Raw genomic sequence first — 17,240 nt, forward strand, 5'->3', positions numbered from 1 at the left:
CTCTCCAACAGCTCTGTCAGCATTAGCTCAGATACAATCAATGTTACCTCCAGCGCAGCATCCAGTGACACAATGCCAGCAAAAGGAGCTTAGATCAGGCTTTTACAGCAGCAGTGTCATCAGTGCTAGGCAGTGCTGATGTTGCTGTGGGAATGCTCAGCACTAATGCAAGAAATGGCATCAAATTTATAGCACTGAATGGAAATTCATCAACATTTCTTTATACATTAGTGTATTGTTCTGCCTCCATCCCACAACTCCTTCAGTTATCACTGCAATGACACACAAGCCTTGGTCTTAATAGTGTTTGGTTTCAGCTGATCAACAGATATGCTGAAATTTGACAATAAGATATTTGCCTGCAATAGCAATAGCTCTTAATGCTAACTATGTATGTATCTGTATGTATGTATATATATATGTATGCATGTATGTATGTATATATAGATACACACATACACACATGTATGTATATGTACATATGTATGTATATAGGTACATATACACGTGTGCGTGTATATACATACAAACACACACACATACATACATGTACATATTGGTACAATACAACTCATAGAACCAATGGCCAAAATATAGCCATTTTGGGGTGATAGGAGTATCCTTGAAATATTAATGCATAACCTTCTTCTTCATTTATTCTACTCCAAACTGTAAAAATTACAAGGTATATTCTCTTCTCCCCCCACTCTATAATAAGAAATTTGAGTTTTATTTGTTTAAATTAGGAAGCCAAATAACAGAATCTGCTACAAATCGCCCATTTCAGTTTTCTTCTTTTAGTTAACGGTGATATGGAATGGTTTAAATGTCTTCTGTGGTTCTTCTGGAGGCATTTTCACATAGACCCCAGTAGTGAGATAACGTCTTTTCCGTATCTATAAAATATATGAACAAAATAAGTTTAATTCTGTGTGAGACTTCCCAATGCAGACACTGTTAATCAGTCACTGTAATGATTTGGGAAACAATAATAAGCAAAAGTCATTGGGCTGATAAAGCCAAGTGGTGTTTGTCCAAAGGAGCAGCTGGGATAGATTAGCTTTAGGTAACATTCAGAAAAACTCCTATTAAATTAATAGTAAAGCGGGTGCAGGTTGCAAAGTTCAATGCCAAATCAAAATTATCAGTATTTAGATCTAGGTGTTTAATTTAGTTCATCTAGCCATCTGCTTTCTGGATCTAGCTTTATTGTTCAGAGTGTTTGGTTCTGACCGTTGGGATTGGATGTTTTCTAACAGGCAATATACCTTAAATGACCTATTGTCATTTAAGAGAAAAATTAACTAAATGCTCTGATTCCCTATTGCCTTCAGCCTGTGCAGCTATTTACACCTGTGCACAGTGAATGTAAAGCACTATCAAATACAAAATCTGCACTGTCAACAGTGGCAATTTTCTACATCTTCATAGAGAGGTGGACAGACAGCACAGTGGGTAGCAATGAAAAACCAGGACAAAGATGTGGAAAAGAATACGTATAGAGGCTATGTAACCTTAGATCCCAATAAAGGCTGGTGAGCTTCCGCTTGGGATTTCAGTACTTTCTTGTATCAGAAGCTAAAAAAGAATCAAGTTCACTGGTAGGACCTGATTTCTTTCTGCCACTTTGGCTATGTAAAACAGTCATAAACTGGCTTAAATGGATGGTCAAATGTGGTTATTTTTTGTCACTAGTAGGACAACAGAAAGGGGCAAGGGCATTCCAGTGAATCCAGCACCTATTTTTTTCCTACGGTTTTCTCTTTCCTCCTCTCGTATCTATGCAAACTATCATAATTTTATGCTGTTATGAATATGGTACTTACTGCTCTGCTCAAAAGAAAGGCTGAGATTATGATACTGTAAAGAAACAATCCTGATGCAGCAGCTCCTAATATCCAAAGGTAAAGGTCAGTGTCTGGGCAGGGCTCAGGATCTGAAACAAATCAAATTAAAACATAAACCTGGTGAGAAATCCACTTCAGTTATAGTGTACTGCAGCTGTCTATGGTAAAACTCACCAATGTGTTAGTAAAGCCAAACACTGTAGTCCACACCCACTCAAAAATCCCATTTTTCTCTGCAGAAAATTGGCTTGGGTAAGGAACTACATGACTTGGCCTCTGCTATTTATGTGCTTATACATACACATGCATCTAGGCATGCATGCATGATAAATGTGGTATAGTCACATGGTTTTCATAGTCAAGCATGTAAGAATGACAGTTTGATAAATACATTATGACTACCTTATCTCTCTACAAGTAGGTTTTAAAGGGATCAAACATAATAATTCTAACTTGAAATTTTGTTTAACCCTCTATATTGATTCCTGTAAGACAAGGTAGCAGCTCACTTAATAACATATGAAATAACATAGACTCATAAAGCTATTTTACTCACCAATGACATAGAGCTGTGTCCCATTGCCTGTGTTCATAAAATAGGGTGGTGGATACATCCTTTCCATCTTGCAGATATACAGACCAGTATCATTAGGCTGTAGCCCTGTGAGGGTGAGAGTCACGTTGTTTCGGCTAGGGCTAACATGACACTGAATGATCTTTTCCACACTGAACATCTCATATTCAGTTGTGTAAGTTGAAGCACAGATCTCCGTGAACTGGTTGCCTGTCTGCTTAAGCAGAGTCACTCGGATTTCCTTTGCGTTCCCAATGTGCTTATATTCACACACCAAGCTGGCAGTTCCTTTCCTGTTCGCCAGGACCATTGCTGGCTGGGTCACTTCCATGACTGTGATAAAAAAAAACCAGAGCATTTTGATAAATGCATGCGTTAAAGAAACGTGCTTCATTAATTTGTGCATTCTTCATTAAAACACATAAAAGCAAATTAAGAGATTCCAACATAAAAAGTTTTAGCCCTGGATAATTCACACAAGTTCTAGTGGATCCTTTTGAAATCTATAAGAGACTTTGCTTCATACAGAGTTAATAGACTTTTTAAATGTCTCCATTGATATACTAGAAATTGTGTAGAAAATAGTACACACTGCAGTAAATCTCAGTATTCCTCATATATCTGAATAGTATGACAGACTCATAATGGATCTGTATGTCTGTTGTCAAAATACATGTCTATATACCATAGTTTTCTGCTTAAAGCAAACTATTGTTAATGCATAAAAATTAAAATAAAAGTAAGATTGATTTTCACTTTACATTAAAATTGATTAGGTGTTGCAAAAATTTAAAACACATTTTCTAAAGGTAGAAATAAACACTTAGACTGAGATCCTATGTGGAAAATTTCAACCAAGAACATACTTTACTTGATTATTAGGGTTAAGACTAGAATGGGTCCAAAACCATTTCTGCAAACATTTTTCAAATTCTTTGTTTAGATTTTCAGATTTTCAGTCAGTCTGGCTTCCCCAACTATTAAGGAGTTCTAAGCCCAAATCCTTGTATGTCATAGATTCTCATAAAATACTGAAAAATTTAAAAACAGGAAGGGAAAATGTGCTACAGTAATTTATAGATTTATGGGTTACAGTCAACTGCTGTTATTCATCACTCTGTAGTTTCCATTTTCTATATTAATGTACATAGATTTTGCTTTGGTAAAGATTGCAGAAACTGACCCACTATCATGTGCTCAATTCAGTTTTGTGTTATGGCGAGTTCAGAGAGCATTCATGTCATTCAGTACTGCAAATACAAAGGGAAGGAAATTATCTCTGCAGCAACGATTTCTTTGCAGAGGTCTGATTTAGACAAATCCAGCTCTTTTTATATTTCTGATCTATTCAGGAGTCTTTCATCACAGCTCTAGAAACTGGGCTGCTTTGGAATCAGCCTATTCTTCCAGAGAAGTACCATTGCATTTTTTCTATTCCAAATAGAATTCCAAGACCTTCCCAAACTACTATTGAGAGACCCGGCATCAAATATATCCTGTCCTTGTAATACTGAGTCACTGTCCTGCATAAAGGTGAAACTGAGAAAATGCAGACACCCCCAGCCACCTTGTCTCCTTTATCTACCCACCTTTAGCGATGCCAGTGGCTGTGCAGAGAAAGCCGATGGTGATCAATAGCGCAATCATTCCAATGCAGAGATGGATATCAAAGGAGACAAAGCTGGCTGATGTCCTCTGACTCCAGACCAAGCTGGAACTGTCAAAACTGCAGGGGAAGGGCAACACCTTTGAGGATACTGAATCTTTGAAATGTTTGAACCCACACAGATTCAGTGTATATATAGCTTTGATCCTAGTTATATACACACACTGTACCTGAAAGGTATATGAAGCTTTGTTTTGGTTTTACGAGAAAGGAAGTAGTGGGTTTGATTAGTACGTGCACAGTTAACCACAAACAGCATGAACAAAAACAACGATTCAGCAAATGGAAAATGTATTCAATCCGAAATCTATCATTCGTTCTTCTTTATGAGCTGGGGGAGGAAAGTTAATAGTCTAATAGACCAGTTCAGCCCTTTTGGCATTGCCAGCTTTCAAAGTATTGAGGGTTTCTGCAATCACCAGGAATTTCCTAGTAGGAAAGCATGTAGAAAAATATGTGTACATATATGGTTATACAGTGAATAGATGCAAACTAACCTTTTGATAGAGGTCTTGCCTTCTACCCCCACAATTTTGTGCTAATTTTAGTATTTGTGCTTTTGATGGTTTGAAAGTGCCATTCCCTCCTTGTTCAAAAAATCTGGTTAAAAGTTTGAATGTTTTGATCTTTCTAAATCTAAACAATGTGACCTGAAACAGGACCACAACTTTTTATATTTTCCTATCTGCAAATAGTGTTCATCTGTCTAGGTGTTTAGGTGAGAATTGCCAGCTACTTTCCCTGTGTATAATCCTTTACCCACCTGAGAAAAGTGTCATGAGACTGACAAATGAAATGCACTGCAGAAGCATTTATTATCCACCTTGCTTATAGCGGCTGTCCAAGCTTTGAGAACCATCCTGTGTTTTTTAGTGACAGGCTGTCAGGTCAATGGCAAAGGAGTATTTTAAACACTAAATACCTACATTTACATAATAGGCCAAATAAATGGTTCTTTTTTTCCCTCTGTGAAGCTGTATAATGACTTCATTTGCATAGCTAGAGTTTCATCTTAACCAATGTTCAAAACATCATGTATTAAGGTATAAATGAGTGTAAGTTGAAATTACTGGCTTGGCCTTGACACTGACATATCCAGGATAATGATAAAATTAACTTTTATTCTTTTTTGCCTTGGATTTGCATGCTAAGTCAATAATTCAGTCACCCATAATTTAAACTGCTGGTGACTGAATGAGATTGTATGTTGATTATTCAATTAGATGATAAGAATTTACTGGCATTGCCATGGAAAACTAAATGTTTTCTGCTTCAGGTATCTGAAATAACCTTCATGTATTCCTTTAATAAGTATGAAAGATACAGAAGCATTACAACTCTAGCAAATATTTTAAGTGCCCACCCCCCTTTCCTTAGACTGGTCCCTTTCTGGAGTTGCCTTTTTGGATCCCTATGGTCCCTATTACCTTTTAGTCTAGTCTTTCCTCACAGGGCTTTTGTAGTAATAACTGTCCTTTCATCTGTGTAAGGCTGAAGAAAACAGTGCACAGACCTATCCTCAGTGACAGGGCACTGACATTGGACTAATGGATGAGTTAAAAAAATTTCCCATTACAAAAATGTCTCTCCTATCCCTGTTCTTCCATCCACAGATGATAGGGAATGGACAAAACCATATTTGAAGACAATTCATAGTTAAATGGGCTCATAGACCAAAGGATCTGCTTATGAAGCGCTGATATAACTTGTTTCTTCTCTATTCAGTCTCTCATATAACCAGCCGTTGATAGACCAGGACTCTGAAGCATGACCCCTGATGTGAGTTAAAGCATCCCCAAGGCCTTGTGACTGCTCTAACTTATCTTCTGTTTCGTGTAGCCTCTTATACACTCTAGTTATTACACCAGCCCTTTCCTCTCCATCATTTTAAACATCACCCTGTTCCCTTTCCCTGTACCCAGAGCTCCTCTGATACATAGCTTATGCTGGGGGTCAAGATAAATGATGATAGAGCCCTCATGCTGACTTTGAGTTGCAAGGTTTCTTCAATGGGAACCTTTCCCAGTTCTATCTCCATCAGCCTATTAATTGCTCCTATCATGCCTTCAATTAGAATGGAAGTTTTTGGACTGTGTCTTAGGTGTTTTAAAGTATCTAGCCTGCTGTTAATTATAATAATATTAATTTTATCCCTAGGGCATCCCTAAATCACCAAATAGTAGGTTACTTTTGTACTTTATATGTGCTATCATAACTTCCATCATTATAGTCCTCATGGGGGATTGGACCAATGACCATCAGAGTTAAGTATTAATAGCTTGATATAACAATTCAGTTTAAGAAGTGAACTTTACTCATGCCCTCAGTAGACAGCATGTAGGGACACATCTTGAATTGAACATTGGGCTACACTGAAATAATTAGGTGCACTGGAATTAGATCATTAACAAATGTAAAAGGTCTTTGCTATTTTAGGTTGATGTCTGGTATTTTATTTGAACTCTTTATCTTTAGTTTATTCAGGGCAAAACCTGCAGCTACCATGAAGTCAAAATTCCCATTACAAAATACTATTATTCACAATCATTTTCACACTTAAAAAAATTACACTGCCCTAACTATATTTTTCTTCAGTAACAGGAACTAAAAAAAACATATGTTTGGTTAATACCTTCAGATGTAATGGGGATAAGAGAAGTTTAACATTTGCATAGCATCTAGTTTCAGGATATCTCGTTGAACTCACAGTCTAATTATGTTAAACAATTCACGTTTCTAACATGTTAGCTCACCACAAAGCCATCAGGTTTTCAAATGCACTGTCATTTTTTTTTTTCAAAATCGAGACCTCTAAATGAAATGGCTGAAAAAGAAAATTCTTTCTACAAAACAATATATAAAGGAGGAAGGAAATAACACTTAGAGTTGCTGGAAAAATTATTGTTTCATTACCTTTAAAGGATGAAAATCTCTTTGCAACGTAAGCCCTAGATATGACCAAGTTTGGTGGATTAATCTTGGTTCCTGGGGAAAACACAATTCGCATGACAAAGCTATACAGAATAGGATGTCTCACAGTTCTGGACTTTCTGTCAGCCTTTAATGTAAAAATAACAGGTTGGATCCCTGCTGTGTGCTGTTTAACAATTTTAAATTAACTGAATTTGGAGTCATCAATAGAGAAACTGGCTTTTTTTGGTATATACGTGATAAATCTGATTGTGGATTCTTTTCTATGAATGCTGGTCAGTCAGCTCTGGACTACTCTTCTAGTGTAGTTCAATGGAACATATACCACTGGTTTGTCCAAGTACCTGTGAGATTCTATAGTTATTGGTAACTCCTTTGAACCTTTCTCTCTACTGATGTTGATGCCAAAATTGTATACAATTAATTACATAAGGCACTCCTTACCCAGACACAAGGGTATCTATAGCTTACATAATTCAGGCCGTATCTACATGAGACACTGACTGCGTAGTCATTACTGCGCAGTCATTGAGTACTTGTTTATACAAGTACTCAATGGCTGCACAGTTACCAGAGTTACTGTGCAGTAGCATTGCCAAATGGCTTTTGTGACACTGACTGCACAGTAGCTCGTTACTACTACACAGTAGTGTCAAATCATGCTTCCTGCCATGCCTGGGCGACTGGTACCTCCCAAGTCTGGGGGGGGCACCAGCAGAGCACAACTGGGGGTGGGGTCCTCCAGCAGCCAGCCAGTGACTAGGGTCCCCCAACAGCTAATCACAGCAACTGGAGGGGATCCCCCAGGAGCTAATTACAGTGACCGGGGGAGGGGGTCCCCACACTGAAGTACCCTCATGCCAGCACTTCCACATGTGGTACAGCAGCCAACATCTGATGCTGACATCCTGCCAGCTGAGCCAATTTCAGGGGGAACACAAGCACTCTCCATGCCCCCCTACCAGCCAGACTGCTCGCTCTCAGGGGGGGCACCAGCACTCTCAAAGGGGGCATGCGCCCCCACCCCATGCTCCCCCTATGCATTACCTATGCTGCCACACAATACTACTGCACAGTAGTAACAGGCTACTACACTGTCAGTACCTCATGTAGACATGGCCTCAGGAAGCAAATTACCCCTCAGTGCTACAGAGAATATTTCAGGTTAGCACTGAAGGCAGCTACCATAACAGAAACTCTATTCTATAGCTAACTAGTTGTTATATTTGTTATTATTTCTGATAGCACCAAAGAGCCCTGACTTCAGATCGATGTACTGTACAAACATGTAAGTTCCCTATGCAATGAACATGGTGAATTAGCCACCCAAAAATGTGACTCTCAGTTGCCAACATTCTGAGTTTGCGGGACACCTAAGCTGGCCAGTAGGAAATGCCAAACATGACATGGTTAAAGAGAAAAGCATGTCTGAAATCCTGCAGGTGCCTACGTATAATCTGGAGTTAGGTCATGTCTGCATAATAAACTTCTCAAACTCACTGGTGTATTCTGAGCAGGTTGCCTCCTAAACCATAAGCAGTGTCTCTGTGGTGCCACCAGTAGGTAAATTAGCCTGCCTGAAACATCATGTGAATGTCACTACACTACTTCTAATTTAAGAGGCAGCCTGCCCAAGGTAGCACAACACACTCGAGGCCATCACAGTTCAGCACAGTAACTTCATCTTGTAGTAATGGCCTTAGACACCTAGGTGTGACTGGTGTTCACAGTCTAAAGTAACCTCATCCATTTAGGCACCCAAGATGTTCCTTTAAGTGTGGATAACCAGCTCAATCTTTTTTGTTATTGGTGGTGATGCTTCCACTGTCCTTTGTATAAAAATCTAGTGATTAGAAGGCTCTTCCAGGAAGTGGGAGTCCTGGATCTATCCTTCTTCTCAGTGGGCACATCTACACATGCAGTTAATGTGCACCAATAAACTCCAGCACATTTTATGACAGAGTTTATTGCTCTTGGGCACCATGTTTGAACATGTGTCTGGGAGCGCAACATGTTGAGCTGAGTCAAACCAGCCCCAGCTGGCAATGGGCCCAGGGGTTCAGGCTCCCAGCCTGGGGCTGCTCTGACCCAGCTCAACATGCTGCAGAAGGGCTGGCTGGGGCACAAGGGTGTGTCAATGCAGGGCTAGCTGGCAGGCAGCCTCCACACTGAAGTACCCTCATGGCCCCAGCCAGCCCCTTCATGGTCTACACATGTGTTGCTGTGGAGTAAAAAACACTGTTGGGGGATAGTACTTGTGTTTACAAGTACTAACCTATAGCAGAGATCATTAGTTTACTCCATCCTAATAGCACTGCATGTGTAGATGGTGAGATGTTTACTGCAGAGGTAATTAGGCAGTTTAGCAGTAAATGTCTCAGGTAGACATGCCCAGTGTTAAGAAGTTCAAACCCACATTGCTCACTTCCAAGGAGAGTTCACCAACTACTAAGATATGGGCTATGCAACAGGGAGAGAGGGCACTTTTCACACTGGTAGAAGCTGGGACACCGTGTAGACAAGAATAGAGTACTTCTACGACCAGGAAGAGAAAGTACTAGCAAGAGCCTGGCTGTGTAGCCAAGTGGTTAGGGCTATTCCCCCAGTAAAGGAGAGTCTTATGTTCTAGTCCTTGCCCTCAGAACTATTTATGCATTTTACTTTAAGCACTAATTTGCTAAAAAACAACTTCTCCTGGGAATACAGCCCAGAACCAGGATTCCCTTTTACTGGGTAAGTACCCTAGCCACTGGGCTCCCTCTTGTGCTCTTTTTGGCTCCATGAATTTTGCATTCCATCCTGTATAGTGGCACAACTTCAACCAACTGCACCTCTACTATGGTACTTAAGGCAGTTTTCTGGGAAATAAGAGATGTGGGTTTAAATCCAGTCAGGCTGAGAGGGGCCTAAAACCCAAGCTCTCCCGTTTTCTGGCTTAATACTCTAAGCACAAGGCTGTGCTATAAAAGATAAGCCCAACCAACCCTCCTTCAGCAGTGTTCAAATGTAAGTGACCATGGCTGCTGATTTATGATGAACTCTCGGTTTATGTTCAGTGTGTTCAGAGAATCATTGGAAGTTTTTAGGACACAGTTAGCTTGTAACCAGTATCTGCAAAATCTGGAAAGGTTTTGGCAATTTAGGAAAACTGCCTGTAGATAGGAGGCATAGGGACTTCAGAGGGCTTCAGGTCAGTGGGGAAAAGGGCAGCCTGGGGAGTGGGGGAAATGCAATTAGCGAGTGCACTGAGAGATAGTTTAGGATAAATCATGAGGGGATGGATCAGGAAAAGCACCTGCTTCAGCCTTTAATGGCTTTAGAAGTGTCACTCACTGCCCTCCCACCTGACCTTTCAGACCACCCATCCTTAACTTTGCCCCTTTGCTTATAGTTTTGATATGTAATGAAGGTTAAATATAAGGGGTTTTTACGTTACTGGCTAAATGCCTATCATGGGGTTAACACTCAGGGTGCATTTGAATTATGAAAAAGTTTGTGTGCTTTCACAGTATGACAAGGTGATGGAGCAGAATGATGTTTTTATGTGACTAACTGGCAAGATTTGATCTATTTTGTTTTAATAAATGAATTCAGTATATGGTATTGAAGGTTTATGGAAGAGCATTTAGGCCTTGCAAATTAGTTTACTGTGTTTAACAACTAATATTAATAGGTTTTATAGTCAGTAAGGGTCAAGAGTTCAGTTAACAATTTTGAGAGCATACGTTCTTGAGTAGCCAGCTGGAGACATCTGAAAGGGGTCTGGCTTTCATAGCATGGGTACTGGGTATGTCAGGAGCCTTGGTGGTATCTTTGTGAAGGAATCCATAGTTAATAATCTCTTTGGAGATTATTGACCAATACATTTAATATATCTTGCTTTCGTAGACTTTTGGGAATGAATCTCTGGAATAAGAAATAGGCTTGTTCCAATGTGCTATTAATTATTTTCATCTTTGTTTTTAATACACTGAAAAATATATGCAGTGTGGGGGACAGTGTAGATTGGTGGGGTGACAATGAGGGATGAAGTATTTTCTAGCAAAGGGGAGCTAATGAGATTCCTTTACTGTTTATTTTCAAACTTTTTAAAGAATTTATTTCTCAAAGGCATACATGCTGTGCAAATACATCACCATCTACTCTATCCCATCGTTCCCTGAAAAGTTGAGGGAGATACTGGGCCTGGGTTGGTAGAAGGAGATGACGACTAAGAACCAGCCTAACTCAATTCAAAGTATGTGCTTTTCCTGATTCATCCCCTCATGATTTTTCCTAAACCATCTCTCAGTGCTCGTTAATCACATTTCCCCCACCCTCAATTCAAAAATCTAGAAGCAAGGCCTCACATTCCATAATCTCTTTAGACATAGAATTTACTAAAGACTTGCAAGGCAAGCCATACAAGGGAAGGCTGAGGGACTTGGGTCCCTTCAGCCTAAAAAAGAGAAGGCTGAGAGGGGACTTGGTAGCAGCTTACTGCTACATCAGGACAATACATCAAGGGCTTGATGAACAACTGTTTACCAGGGCACCCCTGGGGAAAACAAAGAATAATGGCCACAAACTCCTGGAAGATCAATTCAGGTTTAACACTAGGAAAAACTTCTTCAAAGTTAGGGTGTCCAGACTGTGGAATAAACTCCCTCCAGAGGTGGTGCAATCACCTACCTTGGAAATCTTCAAGAGGAAACTGGATGGTCACCTTGCTGGGATTGGGATCACCTGACTCCATGAACACCCCGTGCCACCAGCGGCTGGGGGGCTATGTCAGCAGCAGGATTGCAGCAGTGGGAGCAGTGGGAGTGCAGCGACAGTAAGTGAGGGAGCTCCTGCAGACACTGTCAGTGCTGTCAGCGGCGGGGGGTGGCAAGTGCCAACCAATGGTCAGTGACCACCCACCACTGCCACCAGCAGCGGCAGTGGCAGCCAGCAGGGATTGCAGACTGCCCACAGACGCCACCAGCAATACCGGCAGTGGGGTGGCAAATGGCAACTGCCTGCCGGCACCACCAACACTGTCAGCGGCACCTTTTTGTAGGGGGTGCACTGCTACGCACAGGGACTACACTCTGCCCCTGCCTGACCCCAGCCCTGCTTAGTGCAGGGGGGCTGGACCCAATGATCTGCAAGGTTCCTTCCAGCCCCAAACAACTATAAATCTATGAAATCCAGTCTTAGTTACAGAACTTTCATTAAAATGGAAGCTAAGCTCCTAAGATTGTGAAGAGCAGCTTGAATATAGGGATCAATGTGATCCCCATATTTAGTCCTTTTGGAAGGACTAAAGCAAGGGTCAGTACAGGTGGTTACTGTGCCATAGGTGCAGCACACGGTTGATTTTATCACTATGTCACCATAATGGTTCACTGTGCCGAGGGAGTTCACCGCTATGGCAATGTAGCTGCCAATCACATGCAGATCCATGCCATATGGTGACGTAACACATCACTACATTACCATAGGGGCAGTTTAGATTACAATGTGTAGACGTGCCCTACAGGTAGTTTATAATAGGCATTAAATTTGGAAGTAATCCATTTGATATCCAGTGTAGACTAATAGAAGCATGCATAGGAAATTCAAACATATTTTTAAAGGTATTTATTTTATAGGAGGAAAAAGGGCTATGAAGTAAATTGCCATATCAATGAAAGGGGAGAGAAGGAGGATGGGCTTGTGGGTAGCACACCAACAAGGGAGTTTTTCTTTCAAGCAGGAGCAAGATTATATCTTTAGTGCATGAAGAAAACAACTGTTCTGGATAGGCTCCAAAGAAAAGCAGACCCTAAGCAAAGCTGGCAGAACTATTTTGAACATTGTAATTTTGATAAAAGGAGGATGAACAAGAGGAGAATTTTTGAGAAATGTTTGTGAATTTTTCCGAGTGTTTTGATACAGCCCCAAGGGTTTGCGCCTCAGTTATAGAAGTATAATCTTTTTTTCAAAAAAAAAAACACAGCTGATATCTAAAATGCACCAAAGTATTGCTAAGCCTAAATTAAAAATGTTAAGGCAGCCATTTGTAAGAGAAGAATCTGCAAGTAGGCAGAGAGCTTCCATGTGAAAGTTTGATGATGTAGGTTTTTTTCTCATCTGCAGTTTTAAATGCCTATTATATTACCTCCCCTTTTATGATTTTAAACATCAGCAACAAAAGTGCCTGTCTTTAAAAGAAAAAAAAAGATTTTTATGTATATTATGGACTTGTCTACACATTAAATTTTCCTATTTTAGTCAAATTAAAGTAATACAGCCTCCCTGTTGGGAACATAGCTACTTTGGTATAAATGTGCTTTACACAGGAGCATCTAGATTAGAAAGAAGATAACTATGCTGGTATAAATCCCCTTTACAGTGGTATAACTGGGTCCATACCAGGAGTTATACTGCAGTAGCTATCTTGGTAAAAAATCATGCCCATAACCAAAATAGTTTTATTGATAATTTTTTTAGCTGTTGACCAGGCCTTATGGTCTTATAAACTGCTCTACAATTGGGACAGTCTTTAAGTTAGTGGAAATCAATTTGCTACCCATTTTAGGGTACCCAACACTGACAAACATATCTAAAATGACATTTAGGAAAAGCTAATCAGATCCAAAAACTTTTATTTTGGTAAGTTAATGAGATACTATGGACTTGACTCCTTAAAAATGAAGGGCGTCTATACACGTGCTCCAGAGTGGAGGGTGGGGGTGTTCTAATTAAAGTGGCTCTGAAAGCCACTCTAATTAAAGCGCCTGCAACATCACATGTACTCAGTGTCCTGCACTTCAAAATGGTGGCAGGGGGACGTTAACTAAAGCTCATTCAATGAGCTTTAGTTAAAGCACCCCCGCTGCCTTTTTGAAACTGAATACTGAATACATGTGACAGGGAGGATGCTGGAGCACACTAATTAGCACTTCCAGCAAACTCATAGCAGACTCACCTGTAAAAACACCCATGTGCCCAAATGTAATCTAGTTCTGTCCTGATCAGGTCCCTGGAAGCTCAGTGACACATCTACTTTGCAGTGCAGCCACATAAAGCACTAAGGAGAAGGAAGACGCATTTACTTTTCGCATTAACAATTTTTCATGGGCTTGAGCGTGACGGAATAAGATCACACTTATGCACCTAAGGACCCCATAAGCACATAAATTCCATCTAACCTAAAATGACTTTTTTTTAACCTTTCAGTTCATCAAAAAATTCAAACTTTTCATTTTCACTCTGACCCAAAATTACATTTTTAACTTTTTAAGATTGCCAACAAACCAAAAATATCCATTATTCATTCAGTTCCAGTGAACACCCTTCATAAAGTTACTAAAGCTATGCAAAGTGGTCGCTTTCTGGGAAATGATGTGTTGTTCATGTTATAGAACATGCCTACAGTGACTCAGTGTAGCTCCACTTACAAAATGTAACCATCCTCACTCATTTGACTAATCAAATATGTTCTTGGTGTATTATTTTAAAACCTCCTCCCTCCCTAGTCTTCTCTCTTCTGCATTTTTCCTATGTTAACATCAAAATATTCTTTATCTTCACAAATATCACACTGTACCATCCTGTGAGGCATGATCATCTAGCAAGATGATAATGTTCATGACCAGAATTGCTGTGTCTGAAAATTATTCTGTCAGCAAACAGATTGATGAGCCAGCAACCTTTCCACCCACCCATCTACCCAATTGCTGCAGAATGTGAACTGAAACAAATAAATGTTGTCTGGTCAGGCTGAACAAATGGGGCATAAGGGAAACAGTCCTAAGTAGCAGAAGGTGCAAGATGCAATTAAATTGGCCATACTGGCTGTGTCTACATGAGATGCTAACTGTGCAGCATTGGCGATGCGTAGGGGGTGCATGTGGGTGCATGCACCCCCTGAGGTCGGCCGTGCGCCCCGTAGAAACACCAGCCGCACAACCAGAAGTGCTGACAGAAGTGCACTTCCGGTTTAACTGCTGGTGATTTCAGGCTCAGCGATCAGCCACTGCAGGACCACCCGCTCCGGTTGGTGATCAGCTGCTGGGGAACCCCACCTGCCGGTCAGTGATCTGGTGCCCCCCCCCCGGCCTCAGGAGGCACCAGTCGCCCATACTGTGCAGTACTGCACAGTCGTTCAGTACTTGCATATGCACATACTAAATGACTGCACAGTAACCGGCGTTACTGCACAGTAGCGTCCTCGCATGGCTTCGTGGTGACACTGACTGTGCAGTAGCTCATTACTACTGCACAGTAACGTCACATCACAGTTCGTACCCTGTGACACTACTGTGCAGTAGTAACAAGCTACTGTGCAGCAGCATTCCCTCTAAGCTGTGCGGTGTGCATGGCCACACGGCACACCTAGCAGAGCGGCATGAGCGCTCCTGCGCAGCAACGCATGCCACACATGCCACGCAGCTTAGAGAGAAAGTTGCTGTGCAGTAGTAACAAGCTACTGCACAGTAAGCATCTCATGTAGATGTGGCCACTGAGCACTAGTGTTAGACTACCAGTTTAGCCTATCATGGGAGTTTATAAGTCCATGTATCAAGCAGTGGAAAATGGTTTTCCTACTGGGTTTAGAACTCACAGATGGGTCATTAGAGAGCAGCTGAGGAATGGTAGAAGCAGCAAAAAATCCATCAGCTGCTAAAATCTGTAGGCTGTGAGGCCAGGAAAGGAAGATATGCTGCTCTATTTGATGCTACAGATACTTGCTGCCTACTTTTTGTACTTTTCATCACCACCACAGCCTCTTCACACTCTGCAATGAGGAAAGCAGTCCCAGCCTTACTTCACTCCTCATGTTATACTTCCACAAAGTTGATCATAGTGTAGGTGAAGAGGAGAAAAGTCTCTCGTGCCCTACATTCTCTGCTCAGTATCACGATAACCTAATCTATTAGCAATTGACGTGACTTCCTTTGATCTTAAAGGTTGCAGACAGGCATAACATTTAAAATGCTTCAAGGTACAGCTGCACTTCAAAGCATTTAAAAACACAGAGGTTTTCAGCCATGGACAGACATACAGCACCCCTGTTGGGTCCCCTGGCTGGACTGCTTCAAAGTTACCATGGCTGTAGGCAGTGACATGCTCTCCAGTCAGGGGGTGTGACAGGGTCTGCAGGCACCTGTAGCTCTACTCTCCCTTTTTCCCCACAGGGCAGGGAGAACAGAGCAGACTATCAGTGTGTCTCTGCAACCCCTGTCTCCTAAGATCTGCAGCTCCCTTCCCTTCCCACTTTGTGGGGAGGGGAAGCAAGGGGGCCAGGGAGCAGATCTGATGTCAGTGAGCACTCTCCTATCTTCTGTGCCTCCATTCTCCAGGATTACACCCCACTGGAAACAGGACACTGGATGTGGGAAGGCATGCCTGGATTGGGGGCTGGAGAGCAGGAATCCCAGCTGCAGCAGAGGCGAGCAGGGTTTCCAGTGTTCTCTCTCAAGGCAGAGATGGAACTGGGACTGGCTTCCCAGATTAAGGACAATAAGAAGTCCTTTCTTAAATACATAGGGGGTAAAAAAGAAGGTCCCGGGTAATGTGGGGCCCTTGCAGGACGCGTTGGGAAATTTGGTTGTCACACCAGACGACAAAGCTAACATGTTTAACGATTTCTTTGCCTCCGTCTTCCTAAGTAGGGACCAGAACAGCCACCTCCCTGCTGGGCCCCCCTCGGGCCCCGGGGGTGGCACACCTGGGCCAAGGGTTAGCGAGGATTTAGTTGGGAGCTTCTGGAGGGGCTGGACGTATTCAAGTCAGCCGGTCCGGATGATCTCCACCCCAGAGTTCTAAAGGAACTGGCTGAGGTCATTGCAAGTCCCCTGGCATGGCTTTACAAGCACTAGTGGTGCTCTGGAGAGGTACCAGAGGACTGGAAGAGGGCCAATGTGGTTCCCATCTTCAAAAAAGAGAGGAAGGAGGACCCGGGAAACTATAGGCCAGTTAGTCTTACCTCGATCCTAGGCAAGCTGTTCGAGAAATTATTCTGGCACACATCCAGGAGGGGCCAGCAGGGGACTGCATGCTTAGGGGCAACCAACACGGGTTCATCAGTGGCAGGTCCTGTCAGACCAACCTGGTGGCCTTTTACGATCAGATCACCAGATCATTAGATGCAGGGGTAGCAGTGGACATAGTCTTCCTGGACTTCCGGAAGGCTTTTGACACTGTCTCTCACCCCGTTCTCATTAAGAAACTGGGGGGCTGTGGCGTAGACACCCACACAGTCAAATGGGTC

The 17,240-nt window shown here is 41.8% G+C and overlaps 1 protein-coding gene across 1 annotated transcript; it reads right to left on the reverse strand.

Moving 5' to 3' along the window:
• Nucleotides 1-487: 487 nt before the first annotated feature.
• On the reverse strand, nt 488-4,232 carry LOC109301779 (cytotoxic T-lymphocyte protein 4-like). Its single transcript, XM_019523006.1, has 4 exons — nt 4,011-4,232; nt 2,404-2,754; nt 1,827-1,936; nt 488-896 (listed from the first exon to the last, which is right to left on the reverse strand). Exons 1-4 carry the CDS (start codon nt 4,066-4,068, stop codon nt 798-800), a joined length of 618 nt encoding a protein of 205 aa, XP_019378551.1. The 5' UTR covers nt 4,069-4,232; the 3' UTR covers nt 488-797.
• Between the last annotated feature and the right edge of the window lie 13,008 nt (nt 4,233-17,240).

Source organism: Gavialis gangeticus, unplaced genomic scaffold, assembly GCF_001723915.1.
Source record: "Gavialis gangeticus isolate Ggan-Ray unplaced genomic scaffold, GavGan_comp1, whole genome shotgun sequence".
In the NCBI taxonomy this organism is placed as follows: Eukaryota; Metazoa; Chordata; order Crocodylia; family Gavialidae; genus Gavialis; species Gavialis gangeticus.